Source organism: Pongo abelii, chromosome 15 (genome assembly GCF_028885655.2).
Source record: "Pongo abelii isolate AG06213 chromosome 15, NHGRI_mPonAbe1-v2.0_pri, whole genome shotgun sequence".
NCBI lineage: Eukaryota > Metazoa > Chordata > Mammalia > Primates > Hominidae > Pongo > Pongo abelii.
Window position 1 is genome coordinate 106,385,495 of NC_072000.2, and position 19,068 is coordinate 106,404,562.

Sequence of the window (19,068 nt, forward strand, 5' to 3'; positions counted from 1 at the left end):
TATGAGAGGGAGAGGAAGGATGGTATGAAACTGGGCACCTGACTTGAGACTTGGACTTGAGGAGAGACATTGTTAAGAGAAGGGTGGGAATGAATGGGATCTCATCACGGATTTCCAATAGGATACAAGTGCCCTACCAGCCACTATCATCCCACATCAACCTAGAACGAATTCTCTCTCCAGCTTGCCCTGCCCCCTGCCCTGCCCAGAGTCTGTCCAAGGAGACTCTACCACAGACAGGAGAAAGCTGAGGCAGCAGAACAAGAGATGGGAGAGGCCAGGTTTGGGTGAGGGGCCCTACCCCCACCAGGGTCAGCTTGGGGTGTGCTGGAGCCAGAGTCCTGTGCCAGGAGGCAGAAGGGGCACCTTGAAAGAAGCTCCCCACACCCTTCAGCCCTGGCACAGCCCAGCCAGCCACCCAGGTAATGCACTTAAAGTGTTCAGCACCCAGTCAGCGTTGACCACTCTTCTCATTATATATTAAATACAACAGACATCTTTCAAGAACAAAAAGCAAGCATGTTTGGTCCATTTATGAATCCTTGTACATTGATTGTTCAGGTTCCTTCAGTTCCCATCCACTTAGGAATAACAAACATGTTTCATTTTGAGCCTATCCTACAGGGCCGAAAATCCAGAGCCTGCAGTTTGTTCTCTTGGCCTGGGGCCAGGTTGCAGATGTTTGAGTCCCTTGGATTCCCGAGTGGCTGCGTCTCCCAGTCTGGTGCTGACTCATGGTGCAGCCAGCATGCAGCCTGCCCATCAGCCAGGTCCCTGCAGGTTTCTGAGTCTCAGATAGTGGATGGCCTATTCAGAGTTCACTGATCTGCACCTAATAGAGTTTCCTCTTTGTCCCTCTTTCTACCCCTAAAGTACATGTGAGGGGAAACCCTTTGCATAGTGCCTAGCACGCAGTGAGCACTCAGCGTTCGTTGTCAGTGGTGTGTTATTATTATTCATTACCATTAGGATCATTGCACAAACTCATTGCAGTTGCCTATTTATTTTTTCCAGGAAGATTATTCAGAACTGCTTGGGCACATCACACCAGCGTGGACCGATGGAGAGCACGAAGATGGGGTATTAATCTGTCCCCTCTTCCACATGCTCCTTAAAGACAAGAATCTGATTAGTCTCCATGTTCCAGCAACCCCCTGGGACCCAGCAACCGGTAATTAGGCAAGGAATAAGCTTATTGTATGTTTCACAGTTTTTCAAAGATGATTTGGGGGAATCAAATCATACCATCATCATTCCACCAATCAGGACTCAGCACTCTGACAGTGCACTTTGATGTTAAAAAACAAAACAAAACAAAACAAAAAAAACGCCATTGGCTTCCCTCTCTCCACCCAACTTAAGAAAGAAGTTACGAATGTGAATTTTCAAAGGCCAATTACTACCCCTTAGAAGAACCTACCATCTCTAAACTACAAAGATGGGCAGCCTGGATTCTATTTTTTTATTATTTTACAAAATTTTTAATTTTTAAATACACATAGAGATAGGGTCTCGCTATGTTGACCAGGCTGGTCTTGGAACTTCTGGCCTCAAGCAATCCTCCCATCTCAGCCTCTCAAAATGCTAGGATTACAGACGTGAGCCACCCCACCCAGCTGGGCAGCCTGGATTCTGGCTCTTATGTAGTCATGGTGTAGGGGAGGAGGTCGTGGTGGGTCGGAACTAGGGGGAAACTTGGTGGGCAGGCAACCCAGCCCCTGCCTTGTACGGACCCAGATACTGAGGCCCACAGAATGACAGTGCCAGCTCTAGGGGGTTGGAGGAGAGCCACTGCTGGAGGTAGCTGTTCTCAGTAGGTCTCCCTCTTGGTCCTCACAGCGTCCTTGGGGACAATGATTTTTGTCATTAGGAACCAGATCCCATCACAGCTTTGCTTTACGTACAGTGAAGGTGTCATTCCTGGCTTATCCTTACACTGCCCCGAAGGCCCCCTCCCCACCTGTCCGTTTCCAGCCTGGTAATGGGACCCTCTGAGCACGCCCCTCATTTCCTCCCCCTCTGAAAAGTATCCTCAATCTCCCTGTCTATATCTAATAACACATCTGTCGTGCCTATATTTTGATACCTGATATGTAGTCATTCATTCAATGAGAGAACATTCAATGAGAGGTTAAGGGCTTAGAACAACGCCGGGCACAGGCTAAGCGCTCACTAAACGTAGCTCTCGCCAATAATATCACTCATTCACTATAAAGTTTCTCTGGCTGTGTGCTGTTCGCTGCGTCCACAGCAGTGAAGAAGACAGACGCGGCCCCTGACCAACCTCGCCGAGCCCGGGCGCCGAGCCAGGACGTTAAGCCAAGTCCGCATCTCCTAGGACTCGCAGTGCGCAGGCTGCGGGCCCCGACCAGCGCCGAGACTACAAGTCCCAGAAGGGCGTGCGGCGACATCGCCGGGCCCGCCCCCCGCGCACGCGCGGCGCCATGACGCTAAGGCCACGAGCGAGCGCGGGTGGCTGCGACGGCTGCGGCCGGAGGGGCGGGGCCAGCTGGCAGTGGCTGCCTTTAGGGCGGAGCCGGCTCCCGCTCTCTTCAGTCTGCGGTGGGCTAGCGGACGGTCCGGCTTCCGGCGGCCGTTTCTGTCTCTTGCTGGCTGTCTCGCTGAGTCGCGGCCGCCTTCTCATCGCTCCTGGAAGGTCCCGAGCGCGGCACCATGTCGGAGCCCGGGGGCGGCGGCGGCGAGGACGGCTCGGCCGGTCTGGAAGTGTCGGCCGTGCAGAATGTGGCGGACGTGTCGGTGCTGCAGAAACACCTGCGCAAGCTGGTGCCGCTGCTGCTGGAGGACGGCGGCGAGGCTCCGGCCGCGCTGGAGGCGGCGCTGGAGGAGAAGAGCGCCCTGGAGCAGATGCGCAAGTTCCTTTCGGACCCGCAGGTCCACACGGTGCTGGTGGAGCGCTCCACGCTCAAAGGTGCGGGGCCGCGGAGGGCAGGGTCGCCAGGGCCAAGCCTCGCGGAATGCAGGGCCTGCCAGTTCCTCCGGGGCCGCGGATGTCCCCGGGATGGGAGGAGCCCGGCGGCTGCAGATGACCCCGGGATGGGCAGAGCCTGGCGGCCGCAGACGTCCCGCCGGCCGGGTCCCCAGGGCCGCAGACGCCCCGCAGAGGCCGGCGCGGCGCCCGAGGCTCGCCCTCGCCACACCCACTGCCCGGCCCGGAGCCCCCAGGGCGACCCGCTCCTGGTCGCGGGGAGGGGAAAGGGGTCCCTGTCTGCCGTCACCCAAAACAATGGGGTCGCTTTGTCTGCTCGGGCCTCTCAAGATGGCCGAGTTGGGTGGAGACAGCGTCTCCCTGGGCTGAACGCGGGCGAGGCCGCATCCCTGCCTCCAATGACACATGAGCTTTTCGGTTTCGATTTGTGTCCAGGCCAAGTGGCCTTCGGGAGGGATGTGTCGGGGGCAGACCCGCGGAGCCGGGGGCAGCCGGGGTTCTGGTTCGGGAGGAGGTCGGGCGGGTGTCCCAGCCCTGCCTTGTGGGGACCCAGAGGCCGAGGCCCACAGAGCGACGGTGCCAGCCCCGGGCCTGCGAGCATCACTGTTGTAGGTGGATGCTCTCACAGCATCCTTGCTGAACGGGTGTATCCTGATTTTACACCTGAGGAAACTGAGGCTCAGGTTAAGTGATTTCACCCAAGGTCACCAGCTAATCCTAGTCCTGAGACTAGACTCAGTGTCTCAGTTCCCCATCCACTGCTTGTTTTCACTGATCATACCTCATATTTGTTTAATGCTTCGATGATGCTAATGATAACCCTGTAATATGTGAGTCTAATTTTACAGATTAAAAAAAAAAAGATTCAGGTTAGGCACCTAGTAGGGGGAAGAGGCTAGAGTTAGCGTGTTCCAGCTGTCTCCTCAAATAATGATCGCGCACCAGCAAGGTTACATTCATCTAAGTCTGGGGCTTGCCTACAGGCAGGCTTTCTCATGGATTCATTACAACCACTTTGTAGCCCATTACAACCACTTTGGGTGTGGCATGTCCATCTAAGAACCTAAGGATGATGTCCAAGGTTGTTAGCCTCTAGGGATTGGAGATTGTCTAAAAATATTTGCCAACAAGGTTCTTAAAATTTCAAAAAACTGTATGGTTCTCTCAGTAAGAGAACCTGTACTGTCTGTCCCATCCTTAACTGTGTTTCTGATAGTTTGTTTCTTTTAAAGGCTATTCTTATTCAGAAGATGCTTCCCTGTAACCTTGGTTTCCTGCCAGAGATTAGCAGAGTGTAAAAGAATATTTTTTTCCTATATCCATGTGGAATGTTCAAGGCAAATAAACCATTTGAGCATATTCAGAGTATTAATGTTGTTGAGGGTTGTTTACTGTGATGTTTGGGGTTGTGTATTCCTAAGTGGAAGCCACAAAAGTTAAAAAAAAAAAAAACTTATCTACTCTTTTTTTTCCAAAAAACATATATAGTCATTGTAGAAAATGCAGTATACAGCTAAAGTAAAAATCACTGGGAATTGTTTGACCCAGATATAATCACTGTCAGCATTTTTGGTCTATGTCTTTGTGGTCATTTTTCAATGCATATTCGTTATTTTATTAAAATACATTTTAATCTGCATTTTTAAAGTTAATTGTATTTTGAGTAGCTTGACCATTGCTAATCCTTGATATTTTTATTGCATAGTTTATGTATTAGAATCAGTGATTTTATTTTTTTTTACCTTGTGTCACCATTTCTTTTTATGAAAAAAATTTGAGTTTTATACTTTGCTTCTAGAGTGATCACCAGTAATTCGCTTTTTCCAGGCATCTTAAAATTGGACATTGCTAAAATTATTGGGGTGGGGGGACTATGTTTATGTAGTACAATATCTAGTACGAATTCTCTCTGTTGTCTTATGAGTACCTTTTTTTCTTTCAGCAAAACAAATATGCAGGTATCCAAATCTTGGCTCCATAATGACTTGCACTTTTGAAAGTTGACTAAGGAATGAGACTATCTAAAATTGAAATCCTACCTCATTTCTGTATTTATAACAATCCTTGAAGTATTTCTACCAATTCAACCTGTCTGTAATTTATTTTTCACTTACAAAAACCTAAGGAAAGATTTTAAAATGAATCCAGTTTTATGATAGATGGTCTATCTGTCTTATTAGCAGCCTGGCTACACTAGGACACCTTAGATATAAGTAGAGACCCAGGACTTTTGGTAGGAGGGCTTTCTTCTTGGTGGCTTTTGTGAGTTAGCTTTGGCATTTGTACATTTAATCAAATATGTGCATCCAGTAGTTAATTACAGTGAAAAGGTAGGGCATGCATTAATGTAGACGACAGAGCTGAATTATTTAAACTGAATAAAGATCACCAATAATGAAGTCATGTAATTTAATGAACAGTAGAAATCACTTTTATTTATTTTATTCCTTCCGCTTTTTTTATGGAAGGAAGTATCCAAACACTTGTAATTGAATATAGAAACATTTTTATGTGAAACTATATATATTTTTTATTTGTTTGTTTTAGCTACCCCAGCTAGCTATAAAATTTTGTTGTTAAAGTGCGGCATTGAGCTGGGTGCAGTGGCTCACACATGTAATCCCAGCACTTTGGGAGACCAAGGCAGGAGGATCACTTGGGGCCAGGAGTTCAAGACCAGACTGGGCAACATAGCAAGACCCTATCTCTACAGAAAATTAAAAAATAAGCCAGGCATGGTGGTATATGCCAGTAGTTCCAGCTACTTGAGAAGATTGCTTGAGCCCAGGAGTTTGACGCTGTGGTGAACTAGGATCACACCACTTTGCTCCAGCCTGGGTACAGAGTGAGACCCTATCTCTAAAATAAATCAAGTACAGCATTACTCAAAGTATGGAATAAATGTTGTGAATTTAACAACTCATCTTGATACTGAGGAATTGGAGAGTTTGTGGGAAAAAGGGATTAAGTTATAGCTCCTCATTTTAAAAAGAGAAACCTTTCTATAGTTCCTGGCCTGTAGGAAATTATCTTCCTCATAGTATGCTTACAGTATGGTAACAGAATAGGTGCTCATTACTTAACTAGCCATTTTATATTAATGACGTTTTTGTAGCATTTTTTACTTCAAGGACCATTTTTTGGTTGTATATCTCCATTGGGTGGGGTATGCTTCAGTTTGCGGCTGATGGAACTGACATTTCCATGACTTGTCTGTGCTCTGCAGCTTGTTCATGACCTGCCTGGAACTGGGTGCTAGGTCGGTTGGTCTGGATGAGAGCGTGTAGTTTGGGTTTTTTGTTTGTTTTTGGTGGGGCAAGGGTTTTGTTTTGTTCTGTTTGAGACAGGGTCTCACTCTGTCACCCAGGCAGGAGTGCAGTGGCCCAATCATGGCTCATTGCCACCTCGGCCTCCTGGGCTCCCAGTTCATTTTCTCATTTTTTTTATAGAGAGGAGGTCTCACCATGTTGCCCAGGCTGGTCTGGAACTTCTGGGCTCAAGCAGTACTTCCACCTCTGCCTGCCAAAGTGCTGGGATTACAGGTGTGAGCTACCACTGAGCTACCACACCCCACGTGTTTGGTTGTTTGTTTAATACTCCAGTGTTTGAGACTTGGAATTTTTTTTTTTGAGACAGGGTCTCACTGTTGTGCAGGTTGGAGTGCAGTGGTACAATCTCTGCCCACCACATCCTTAACCTCCGGTCTCAAGCGATCCACCCATCTCAGCCTCCTGAGTAGCTGGGATAACAGGCACACACCACCACGCCTGGCTCATTTTTGTATTTTTTATAGAGGCAGGGTCTCCCCATGTTGCCCAGGCTGGTCTTGAACTCTTGGACTCAAGTGATCCTGCTACCTCAGCATCCCAAAGTGCCAGGATTACAGGCGTGCGCCATGACATCCAGCCTGAGGATTTAATTCTAAAGGATGAAGAAATGTAGTTTAATCAATGTAATCTCCAACACAACATATCAACATGATTTCATGCATTTAGAGGAGAAACGTTTTCTGGTTAAGTGGAAAATTGTACTGATGGCTTCTGCAAGACCTTCTTTCTTTTCTTTTTTTTTTATTTTGAGACAGAGTCTCGCTCTGTCTCCCAGGCTGGAGTGCAGTGGCACGATCTCGGCTCACTGCAAGCTCCGCCTCCCGGGTTCACGCCATTCTCCTGCCTCAGCCTCCCGAGTAGCTGGGACTACAGGCGCCCGCCACCACGCCTGGCTAATTTATTTTATTTTTTTATTATTATTTTTTTTTAGTAGAGACGGGGTTTCACCGTGTTAGCCAGGATGGTCTCGATCTCCTGACCTCGTGATCCACCCGCCTTAGCCTCCCAAAGTGCTGGGATTACAGGCGTGAGCCACCATGCCTGGCCAAGACCTTTCTAAAGCAGCTTTATAGTGAAACATTTTATTTAGAAATCTGGACCTTCTTTCTTCAGTTTACTGTAATCCGCATTGACTGAGTAGAACTTGTATTGATCCCTGTGACCTAGTTTGTTCTAGGGTGCTCAGTTATTCTTTCCGTCCCTAGTAAAATCTGGATTGAACTGTGCCAGATGCAGGCCATACAGTATTGCTCCAGTACCTCCAGCTACAGCAGACAGCAAGAGGGAGATCAGACTGAGATGCTTCCTGGCCTGACCGAAGATCTGACAGCGCATGTTTGCACCAGGGGCTTCCAGTTCAAAAGGAGAAAACAAACCTAGCTACCAGGCTCTGGACTCAGTGGTATCCGCACTTCAGCGAGGCTCTTACTGCCCCATGCTGTCACACTATGGGACACACTGTCTGCAGCAAGATAAATTTGAATGTGCAGTGTAGCATAGTAAACGAAATTTATGTACAGCAAAGGGAAAACAGTTATCACTTCTTTTTAAAAAGTAAACATGGATGAAAATTGGGTGTCAGCATCGGAGAATGTCAGATTGGGAGCAGCAAGAGAGATTTAGCCCAGCCCTCATCTTTCATGAATGAGGAAACCAAAACCCTAGGATTTTAAGACACAGTTGGGAAAAGGATGTTCTAAGGAGGGTTCTGAAACCTAAAAACTCGTCTCTGCAGTGTCTTGGTATCTGTTATTTATTTTGAATTAGTAGTAACTTGAAAAGTACCAAGTCTTAAGTTCCTTTGGTGTTAATAACTTATTAGGTTTTTAAAGATTCTTTCTCTTTTCTGGAAATACCAAAATGAGCTCCAGTTTGCATTAAATATAAGTATTATATGGCGTTTCATGCTCTCTTCATACTCCTAATGATGTTATAATGGAAATCTTCAGGTTGAGGAGAATGCTCCGACTTTCTCACCATGTTCTGAGCCTTGTACCAGAGCAGGGAGTGGTTATGGGAAATAAGTCATGGCCCCTCAGGAGGATGAAAGGGTGGACATCCAGGTGACAAGAGAAAGCGCCAGAGACAAGAAAGGGGAAAACTAAAGCGGGAAAAAAAGAGAGGCCATGTATAATAGTGATTGACCAGAATAAGGTGGTATTAGTATGTTTGGGTGTTTTTGTTTTGTTTTTGTTTTTGAGATGGCGTCTTGCTCTGTCACCCAGGCTGGAGTGCAGTGGCACGATCTCCACTCACTGCAACCCCCGCCTCCTGGGTTCAAGTGATTCTCCTGTCTCAGCCTCCTAAGTAGCTGGGATTACAGGCATGTGCCACCACGTCTGGCTAATTTTTGTATTTTTAGTAGAGATGGGGTTTCACCATGTTGGCCAGGCTGGTCTCGAACTCCTGACCTCAGGTGATCATCCACCTGCCTCAGCCTCCCAAAGTGCTGGGACTACAGGCGTGACCCACTGCGCCCAGCCCATGTTTGGGATTTTAGAAGGGAAAGAAGACCAAAGATAAAGAGAACCCCAGGAACATTTAACGTGTAATTTGGTAGTATATGCGGGCCAAAGGAGATGAATGGCTTCAAGACCAGGAAGAGACTTGCTCTATGCTCTATGGCTGGGAGAAAGTTTGGAAGGAAGAGTACATGAGGGAATGAGCAAGGGTGCAGGAGTTGGGCAGCCTCACCTGGCACTTTACCAGTGTGCTTTGTCCCTTTTCCAACTGCCCATTCACCAGACTTTGAGAGGGCATGCCCTGTCTACTCAGGAGAGGGCCGTATCATTCTTTTTTTTTTTTTTTTTTTTTTTTTTTGAGGCAGGGTCTTGCTCTGTCACCCAGGCTGGAGTGCAGTGGTGCAGTCTCAGCTTGCTGCAGCCTCGGTCTCATGGGCTCAAGAGAGCCTCCCACCACAGACATGCACCACCACACCCTGCTAATTTTTGTATTTTTTGTAGAGATTGGGTTTCACCATCTTGCCCAGACTGGTCTCAAACTCCTGAGCTCGAGTGATCTACCCACCTTGGCCCCTCAAAGTACTGGGATTACAGGCATGACCCACTGGGCCCAGTCGAGGTGGTATAGTTCTTAAGGTAATTGAAATTGCATAGTTTTTGTATTTCATTAAACAAGACATAATGCTGGCTGGGTGCAGTGGCTTACGCCTGTAATCCCAAAACTTTGGGAGGCTGAGGCAGGCAGATCACTTGAGCTCAGGAGTTCAAGACCAGCCTGAGCAACATGGAGAAAACTTGTCTCTACAAAAATAAAAAAGTTAGCCAGGCGTGGTGATGCACACCTGTAGTCCCAGCTACTCAGAAGGCTGAGGTAGGAGAATCACTTGGGTCCAGAGAAGTCAAGACTGCGATGAACTGTGATTGCACCACTGCACTCCAGCCTGGGTGACAGAGTGAGATCCTGTCTCAAAAAAAATCCAACAGACGTAATGCTTACCTAATTCATAGTTTAATGATACAAATTAGTAGTAGTTTGAAATACATTAAACTAGTCTTTGAATAAAAGTATACACACATTAGTGCTAAATGCCATTTTGAACATCTCTAGAAATTCAATAAACTCTCAGCAGTTAACCAAGGAAGTGTTCACAAGTTGTTGTAGTGTGTGTCAGTATAGCTTGCAGGGAAGGAACTCGTGAAGCAGGCCCAGTACTTTGATTCTCTGACTGCATGGACAGATAGTACAGTATTGGTCTGTTACACGTTAACAGTAACTTTGTATTAACTAGTAACTTTGCCAAGCATAAGGAAATGGATTCAAATTTTACTGAAAGTGATATTAACTAATCAAACGTGCAGATTGTGTTTGTATGTAAGCTTATAACAGGGCTAATAGCCTCTTTGTTATTGATAATTAATAATCAAGTGTCTTTCCTCCTCTGGACAACTATTTAAAAAAAAAAAAGTAGAATGTCAGATTATTATTTGATGGCAGTTTTTGAAACAATGTCCTAAATTGTGTGACTGTAAATGGGAGTCAGACATACTCAACTGTGTTTGATCTGTGTCTTTATAGGGAATATGCACAGAAAGACTAGTCCAAGATGTTTTCTGTGACCGATTCATAGTGACTTCCATAAGTTATTATCAAGAGAAGTCAGAATTTAACAAAGCAGCAGGGAATATCTATTTGCATTATCGTTGTTTGAGGATTATGTCATTGGGTGTGCCTTCCTGAGCTGAAGCAGCATTCTACTGCATTGCAGTATTCCCAGTACAGAGCTGGAGCGTTCACCACACAGGGGTGACTCATCTCTTGGAATGGCACCTAGTTCCCCTAACCCGGTTTGCATTAGGAAGTGTAGGCCACATGCTCAGATGCTGTGTCCGGACTGCGCAATTTCTGCGTGATTTTATTTGTATCAATGATGACTCTTTACGGGGGGAAGAAATGATTCAGAGTTAACAAGCCATATTTTTAGTTGCATCAGTGATTTCCTTTGATCGTTATAGAATGTTAATTTTATTTTCTGTATATTGTTTCGGTGTTATTTTGATGGCATATTTTATATAAATGGTAGAACAATATTATGGAAAATTCAGAAAATTGAGGGAGAAAATCATCATAGTACTTTGACAGCTGTTTCAGTTTGGAGATAGTTCTTTATTCTCTGTATGCTTACATTTTACAGGTTGTAATTGTGTGTGGCTGCTTTCAGGCAGTGTGATTTCTCTTGTGGTCTAGCTACATTTGAGTGGTTAGAAAAATTGGTTGATTTCTTTAGTTTTTTTAATAGTCATTTTAAAAAACAGCTTAGCAAGTATCTGGGATACTAGAATGTTCTGCTGCTTGCTCCTTCCGCTTCCTAAAATTATATCCAAATATACCCAAAACAATAATTTGGAAGAATTATTGTTCTCTCGATAGATACACTAATTTTTTTTTTTTTTTTTTTGAGACCGATCTCAGCTCACTGCAACCTCCACCTCCCAGGTTCAAGCAATTCTCTCACCCCAACCTCCCAAATAACTGAAATTACAGGTGCCAGCTACCACACCTGGCTAATTTTTGAATTTTTAGTAGATATAGGGTTTCACCATGTTGGCCAGGCTGGTATTGAACTCCTGACTTGAAGTGATCTGCCCGCCTCGGCCTCCCAAAGTGCTGAGATTACAGGCATGAGCCACCGCGCCTGGCCAGATAGACTAATATTTTATACTCTTTAGTGTGAATTTTGTATTTGTCTCATCTTAAAACTAAGGAAGCAGGGGTTGGGCGCAATGACTTATGCCTGTAATGCCAGGCTGAGGCATGAGGATCTCTTGAGCCCCAGGAGTTTGACACCAGCCTGAGCAACATAGAGACCCCATCTCTAAAAAATGTTTTAAAAATCCACTGAAGGTGGTGGCATGAGCGTGTGGTCCCAGCTATTTGGGAGGCTGAGGCAGGAGGATCTCTTGAACCTAGAAGATCAGGACTGCAGTGAGCTGTGATGAAGCCACTGCATTCCAGCCTGGGCGACAGAGCAAGACATTGTCTCTAAATAAATAAATTAATTAATTAAAATAAAATGCTTACAGAAGGAGCAAGATTTTTAAAACAACAACTAAGGAAGCAAATAGCTTTTGCTCAGACCCTGTGTAACCAGGTTTCATAGTTTTTAGTGCTTAATGAAACCCTATAACCACCTAACTCAATATTCTACTGCCTGCTCCACCACCCATTTTACACCTTACAAATTTGAAGCCCAGAGAAAGAAAAATGACTTTCTCAAGGTCACATATCTTCTCAGCAATAGAACTTGATCTGTTATAGCTACTGCCCTTTCCTTTTTTTTTTTTTTTTTTGAGATGGAGTTTCACTCTTGTTGCCCAGGCTGGAGTGCAATGGCGCGATCTCAACTCACCACAACCTCCGCCTCCTGGGTTCAAGCGATTCGCCTGCCTCAGCTTCCCTAGTAGCTGGAATTACAGGCGTGCGCCACCATGCCTGGCTAATTTTGTATTTTTAGCAGAGATGGGGTTTCTCCATGTTTGTCAGGCTGGTCTCGAACTCCCTACCTGAGGTGATCCACCTGCCTTGGCCTCCCAAAGTGCTGGGATTACAGGCGTGAGCCACCGCATCCAGCCTTCCCTTTCTATTACATCATGACTTTTAAAAGGTGAACCATGTATAAAATAATCATGTTAAATTAATCCATAGATTGTAATTTTTGCCAACATATATTTCATACGGTACGTTATTGCAAAAATAATTTGACTAGAATGTTTAGGCATCGTGTGGATTAGTACTAGATGTAGAGGTTTAGATTATTTTCTATTCTTATACTTTTTTTAGTTTTTCAGTCTTGATTTTTAATTTAGAAATTTGGTTCACATGCTTCTTGAGGCTATCTTACTATTAATTTCCAGTAAGCTTTTTTAAATTTTAATTTTATTATTAAAAAATTGAGACATGGTTTCACCATGTTGCCCAGACTAGTCTCATAATCCTGAGCTCAAGTGGTCCACACCTCAGCCTCCCAAAGTGCTGAGATTACTGACGTAAGCCACCACACCCGGCCTCCATAAGCTTTTGAAAGTGCCTACCGTGTGCATGTTGTACTGTGTGGAATCTAGCATGGTCTCTGCCTTCCAAAAGCTCATAGTTGGGGAGGAAGATACATTCATAAGTCAAACCCAGAGCAGACTCAGATAAGTGATGTGGTGCAGCAGAGGGCAAGGCTAGACGAATGCTTCTCAGTGACCCTTGGGATGTTTCTTGATACTTTTCTTGATTGGGGTTTGTCTTGGGCCTGGCCTTGATGAAAACTGACCATGCTACATTGTGGTGAGGAGCCTGGACTTCAGAATCACAAACTTCTGAATTCTCACATTGTTGCTTCCCACCCAAGTGTCTGTGGGTAAGTTACTGATATTCTTTACGGAGAAAACAAGGATAATAATAGTCACACCAACCCCATAGGGTTAAATGTATGATAGCTGTAAAGTGCTTAGTAAAATACCTATCACACAGGTGGTGCTGAGTGAACAGTTGAGCAGAATATTCTTGAGAGCAGGGGTGGAAAGTGACTTCTGTGTTTGAAGCACAATGGATGAGCTTCCTGGGATGGGATGCTGAGAACTTGGCCATAGCCAGCAGCGGCTAGCACTGCCCACGGCCAGGCCCTGTTCCAGTGCTTTCATACACCAACTCAGTTATCCTTGCAGAAGCCCTGGCATGCTCACACTACCCCACTTCACAGGCAACCACCTTGCCCAAAGTCACACAGCAAAGTCAGGAGTGAGGAAAAAACGGATAGGAAGGGAAAAATAGTGCCAAGTCATGTAGGTGTTGGTGTGTCAGGCTGGGAATAGGGAGAGAATAGTCATTGTCTAAGCAGTTGATAAATAAGAAATTGGGAATGTTGATATTAATTTGATATATTTATTATGATTTGTAGAGGACGTCGGTGATGAAGGAGAAGAAGAAAAAGAATTCATTTCCTATAACATCAACATAGACATTCATTATGGGGTTAAATCCAATAGGTGAGTAGTACAAATATTACCATTATGTCAGGTTATCAATTTGTGAGAATTAATTTGAATCTTTTTTCTTTTCAAACTCAGAAATTCTTACCAAGAGAATTAATATAAATCTTTTTTATTTTTGAGACGGAGTTTCACTCTTGTTGCCCAGGCTGGAGTACAATGGCGCGATCTCGGCTCACTGCAACCTCCGCCCCCTGGGTTCAAGCAGTTCTGCCTCAGCCTTCCAAGTAGCTGAGATTGCAGACATGCACCGCCACGCCTGGCTAATTTTGTATTTTTAGTAGAGACAGGGTTTCTCCATGTTGGTCAGGCGGGTCTCGAACTCCTGACCTCAGGAGATCTGCCCACCTCAGCTTCCTAAAGTGCTAGGATTACAGGCGTGAGCCACTGTGCCCGGCCTAAAATTAATATAAATCTTAATTGACTCAGACAAACACATTAAGAAAACACTCAAGCCTGGCATGGTGGCTCACGCCTGTAATCCCAGCACTTTGGGAGGCTGAGGCGGGTGGATCACGTGAGGTTGGGAGTTTGAGACCACCCTGACCAACATGGGGAAACCCTGTCTCTACTAAAAATACAAAATTAGCCAGGCGTGGTGGTGCATGCCTGTAATCGCAGATGCTTCGGAGGCTGAGGCAGGAGAATAGCTTGAACCCGGGAGGCAGAGGTTGCAGTGAACCGAGATTGTGCCATTGCACTCCAGCCTTGGCAACAAGAGCGAAACTCCATCTCAAAAAAGAAAAAAAAAAAAAGGAAAAGAAAACGCTCAAAAGATTTCTGGTCTTTAAATTCAGTGTCTTTGATTTCATGTCTTCAAATTAGGAAGATTTCCAAGACAATATAAATTCTAAAATACTGTCCTTTTAATTGCCATGTCATAGCATCTATCTTCTGTTTGAGCTATAATATATGTAATATGTCTGATGATACTCTCAGATTACAGTCGGCCCTCCATATCTGTGGTTCCACATCTGCAGATTCAACCAACCACAGATAGAAAATATTTGTGGGAAGAAAGCAATACATAGAATACAAAAATAAAAAAGAAAGCAAGTAAAAAACAGCTAGTATAACAACTATTTATATATTGTTTATGTTGTGTTAGGGATTGTAAGTAATCTAGAGATGATTTAAAGTATGCTGGAGGATGTGCATAGACTATATGCAAATACTGTGCCATTTTATATAAGCAAGTTAACAATTGCGGATTTTGGTGTTCCAGGGGAGTCCTGGAACCAATTTCCCGCATATATCAAGGGACAACTGGATATCTGATTTTTCATTATTACAAATAACTAGTAAACATTCTATGTACAGGTTTGATTCTTTTTAGGATAAATTCTAAAGACAGCATTACTAGTTCACATGCAAAACATCATTAAAATTTTTAATGCATGTTACCAGATTTTCCACCTTTCAGAAAGATTGTGCTAATTTATCCTAGTAGACATATCCAAATTTAAATATGTAAATGTCATAATGGATTCCACTTTTTTTTTAAGCTTATTTTGAGTAATCTCAGGTTACGGAAGAGTTGCGTGAATAGTATATAGAACTCCCAGATATCAGTTGTTAATGTTTGCCACTTTTGCATTATCATTTTTCCCCTGAATCATTTGACAGTTAGTTATAGACAATATACTCCTTTATCCCTAAATACTTGTGTGTATTTCCTAAGAACAAGGACATTCTCATTCGTAGCCTCAGTACAATGATCAAATTCAAGAAGTGTAAGATTGCTGCAGTATTATTCTCTAATTATAGTACATGTTCAAATTGTCTCAATGATGTCCCTTATAGTAATTTTCCCCTAATTCAGAGTCCAGTCCAGGATCACACTTTGGTTTCTTGTCACTCTAAATTCCTTTAATCTGGAGTAGTACTTCAGCCTTTGTGTACCTTTTATGACACTGACTTGTTTGACATTTGCACACCAATAGCTTCATGGAACTGTTGGGTTTGCCTCATGTTTAGATTCAGGTTATTCGATTTTGGCAGAAATACTATTGTGACTTCATTCTTTCTCAATGTGTTACATCAGAAAGTTTCATTGACTTTACAGTTATATGAAGTTTTTTGGGTTGTTTGTTTATTTTGAGGTGGAGTCTCACTCTGTCGCCCAAGCTGGAGTGCAGTGGGGCAATCTTAGCTCACTGCAGCCTCTGCCTTCCAGGCTCAAGCAATCCTCCTGCCTCAGCCTCCTGAATAGTTGGGATTACAGGCACCTGCCGCCACACCTGGCTAATTTTTTTTTCTTTCTTCTTGAGACAAAGTCTCGCTCTGTCGCCCAGTCTGGAGTGCAGTGGCGCGATCTCGGCTCACTGCAGCCTCTGCCTCCCGGGCTCAAGTGATTCTCCATCAGCCTCCCGAGTAGCTGTGATTACAGGGATGTGCCACCATGCCCAGCTAATTCTTGTATTTTTAGTAGAGACGTGGTTTTGAAGTTTTTGAATAACTTTTTGAAGTTATCCGCCCGCCTCGGCCTCCCAAAGTGCTGGGATTACAGGTGTGAGCTACTGTGCCCGGCCTAATTTTTGTATCTTTAGTAGAGATGTGGTTTCGCCATGTTGGCCAGGCTGGTCTCGATCTCCTGACCTCAAGGGATCTACTCACCTTAGCCTCCCAAAGTGCTGGGATTACAGGCGTGAACCACCACACCTGGCGTATGAAGTATTGTTTATAAAGTACTGGCAAGGGAATTAGAAAATTCAAATTTTATTAATTACCTTGAAGGCATTAATTTAACCAACTCTGAGTGCCTGTTGTGTGCAAGGTGTGGCAGTAGGTATAGAGTAGTACACAAAGAAATAAAACCTGCTTCCTGTTCTCAAGCTTGTCTTTGGGAGAAAGACTGGCAGATACATAGCTAATTGTAATACTTGTCAAAATACAATGGAAACATGAAGATCGGAGAGATTGCTTCTGATTAGGGGAAGCCCACAGAAGAGGTCACACTGGAATTGAGTTTTGAGGGTTAGAATTTCAGCAGATCGATATAGATTTCTTAAGCAAAGGCATAAAGCACTTGATGTGTTTAGGGAATGGGACATCTGGTCTAAGTGGTGTCTCAGGGTGGGAAAGAGGATACATAGCAGGAGGTGAAGCAGGAAGAGCTGAGTAGGACCAGGCTAAGGGGAGCCTGGAATGCCCTCTTGTCACCTTAACCAGTGAGCAGCTTTTGTTTACTTAGTACAGTAAATAAATGTTACAAATTAGTGTAAGATCAGATTTAAGTACTACTTGTATTTCTAGGGCAGGTTAGTTTTAGGCCAATATTATGAATTCAACCCATGTATGAGACAAGTTAACTTTGCCTGGTTTCATGTTTGTTCACATTCTGTAACCATAACCTTGATTCAGTAGCTCTCATGTACTAAAGAAAGACAAGCAGTACATTTCACTATTAGAAAAGCAACACTTCAGTATATTCTTAGTATGATTTTTAAATTAATAAGCCTAATTAGGAGTGTAACTTTTCTAATTTCTGGTTTTATTTTTCTTTTTAGCTTGGCATTCATTAAACGTACTCCCGTGATTGATGCAGATAAACCCGTATCTTCTCAGCTCCGGGTCCTTACACTCAGTGAAGACTCGCCCTATGAAACTTTGCATTCTTTCATTAGCAATGCAGTGGCTCCTTTTTTTAAGTCTTATATTAGAGAGTCTGGCAAGGCAGACAGGTAAAAACTGTGGTTTGAATGTTATATTTCACTTAATCTTCACAAGATAGTATAGAACTCGGGGTAAAACTTGGGAATTGGGAGGGTAACGCTAGTGAACCAAGGGGATATAAACCCTGTGTATTAATAAGTATGTGTGTCATTACTATTTGACAGACCTGAAATGATAGGATCTCTTTGGAGACCAATAGCACACTAAATGTTGAGGTCTGAAATCTCTTTTTAGGGATGGTGATAAAATGGCTCCTTCAGTTGAAAAGAAGATTGCAGAACTCGAAATGGGACTCCTTCACTTGCAGCAGAATATTGAAATTCCGGAGATCAGCCTGCCGATTCATCCAATGATCACAAATGTTGCAAAACAGTGTTACGAGCGTGGAGAAAAGCCAAAAGTTACAGACTTCGGTGATAAGGTTGAAGACCCAACATTTCTTAATCAGTTACAATCTGGAGTTAACCGCTGGATCCGAGAAATTCAAAAAGTAAGAGCACAGGATTGAAAGTTATGTAAAATATGTTACTCTTTAATATCTTTGGGAAAACTGATCTGGATTTTGTCAGTGAGGTAAATTGTGTGATAACTTGTTAGTGGTGCCTCCTCTTGGTCCTGGGACTGTCCACTGCAGGACTAGCCTTGGTCTGGGTGGAATGGTCAGGGGACAGTGTGAGATTGCTTGAGTAGTCACCCTAATAGAGCATTAATCTCAGCAGTCTCATACCTTTGATTTCAAATCAAGCCACTTTTGATTTACAGGGAAGGAAATCTACTTGAAATACAAAAATTGAGTTGTAATGCATGTGTTTTGTTAACGATATCTTTTCTACCTTGTTTAAATAGTGAATACCCTTGGATGTTATTTTATTTTCAAAGGTGACCAAACTGGATCGAGATCCTGCATCAGGAACTGCCTTACAGGAAATTAGTTTTTGGCTAAACTTGGAACGTGCATTATATCGCATCCAGGAGAAACGGGAGAGCCCGGAAGTTCTCCTGACTCTGGATATCTTGAAACATGGCAAGCGCTTCCATGCCACCGTCAGTTTTGACACTGACACAGGTAACAACTAGAACTAATAATCTGATCAGTAAGTTATTGATCTGGCTTTTACGAGATCTTACTTGATAATTTAAATGAAAACTATAGTTTTCATAGATGTACTGTCGTTTTTAACCATTTCCTTTCTTACATCACATCTTATCTTTCCTTCAGTTCCAAGTAATGAAAATTATTCGCCTACACACTTAGCTTTCCCCTTTCCCTTCAGGGGTTTTAAGAACATGAAACAGTCTCTAGGTATGAGCACAGATTCCTTCTTGTTTCCCCACTGCTGGGCTCCATGAGTCATCTCCATGAGTCGGCTGTACAATTGGCACAAAGTCAAGTATGCTTTTGACAGGCTAGGCAAGAAGGTGGTTTAAGTGAAACAGTTCTATTTGCCCAGAGGGTTGTGGAAAAAGAACTGGTCAGTACCACTTTCTCTTCTTCTTTTTACTTGCCGCTTTCTCTTCTTTGTCTTCCTCCCTATTCTAAGTGGCCAAAATGAATTTAGTTTTCTGAGTGGAGAACAGTGCCAGTGATGTTGTTTTGTTGTTTTTTTTTTTTTTTATTTCT

The 19,068-nt window shown here is 43.9% G+C and overlaps 1 protein-coding gene across 1 annotated transcript in view; it reads left to right on the forward strand.

Moving 5' to 3' along the window:
• Positions 1-465: 465 nt before the first annotated feature.
• DYNC1H1 (dynein cytoplasmic 1 heavy chain 1) overlaps positions 466-19,068 on the forward strand; it is an 88,801-nt gene continuing 70,198 nt past the window's right edge. The window contains exons 1-5 of the mRNA XM_024231796.3: positions 466-2,929; positions 13,682-13,769; positions 17,282-17,455; positions 17,682-17,937; positions 18,327-18,513. Coding sequence (XP_024087564.3) covers positions 2,674-2,929; positions 13,682-13,769; positions 17,282-17,455; positions 17,682-17,937; positions 18,327-18,513 — 961 coding nt within the window. The 5' untranslated portion in view covers positions 466-2,673. The remainder of the gene's footprint in view (positions 2,930-13,681; positions 13,770-17,281; positions 17,456-17,681; positions 17,938-18,326; positions 18,514-19,068) is intronic.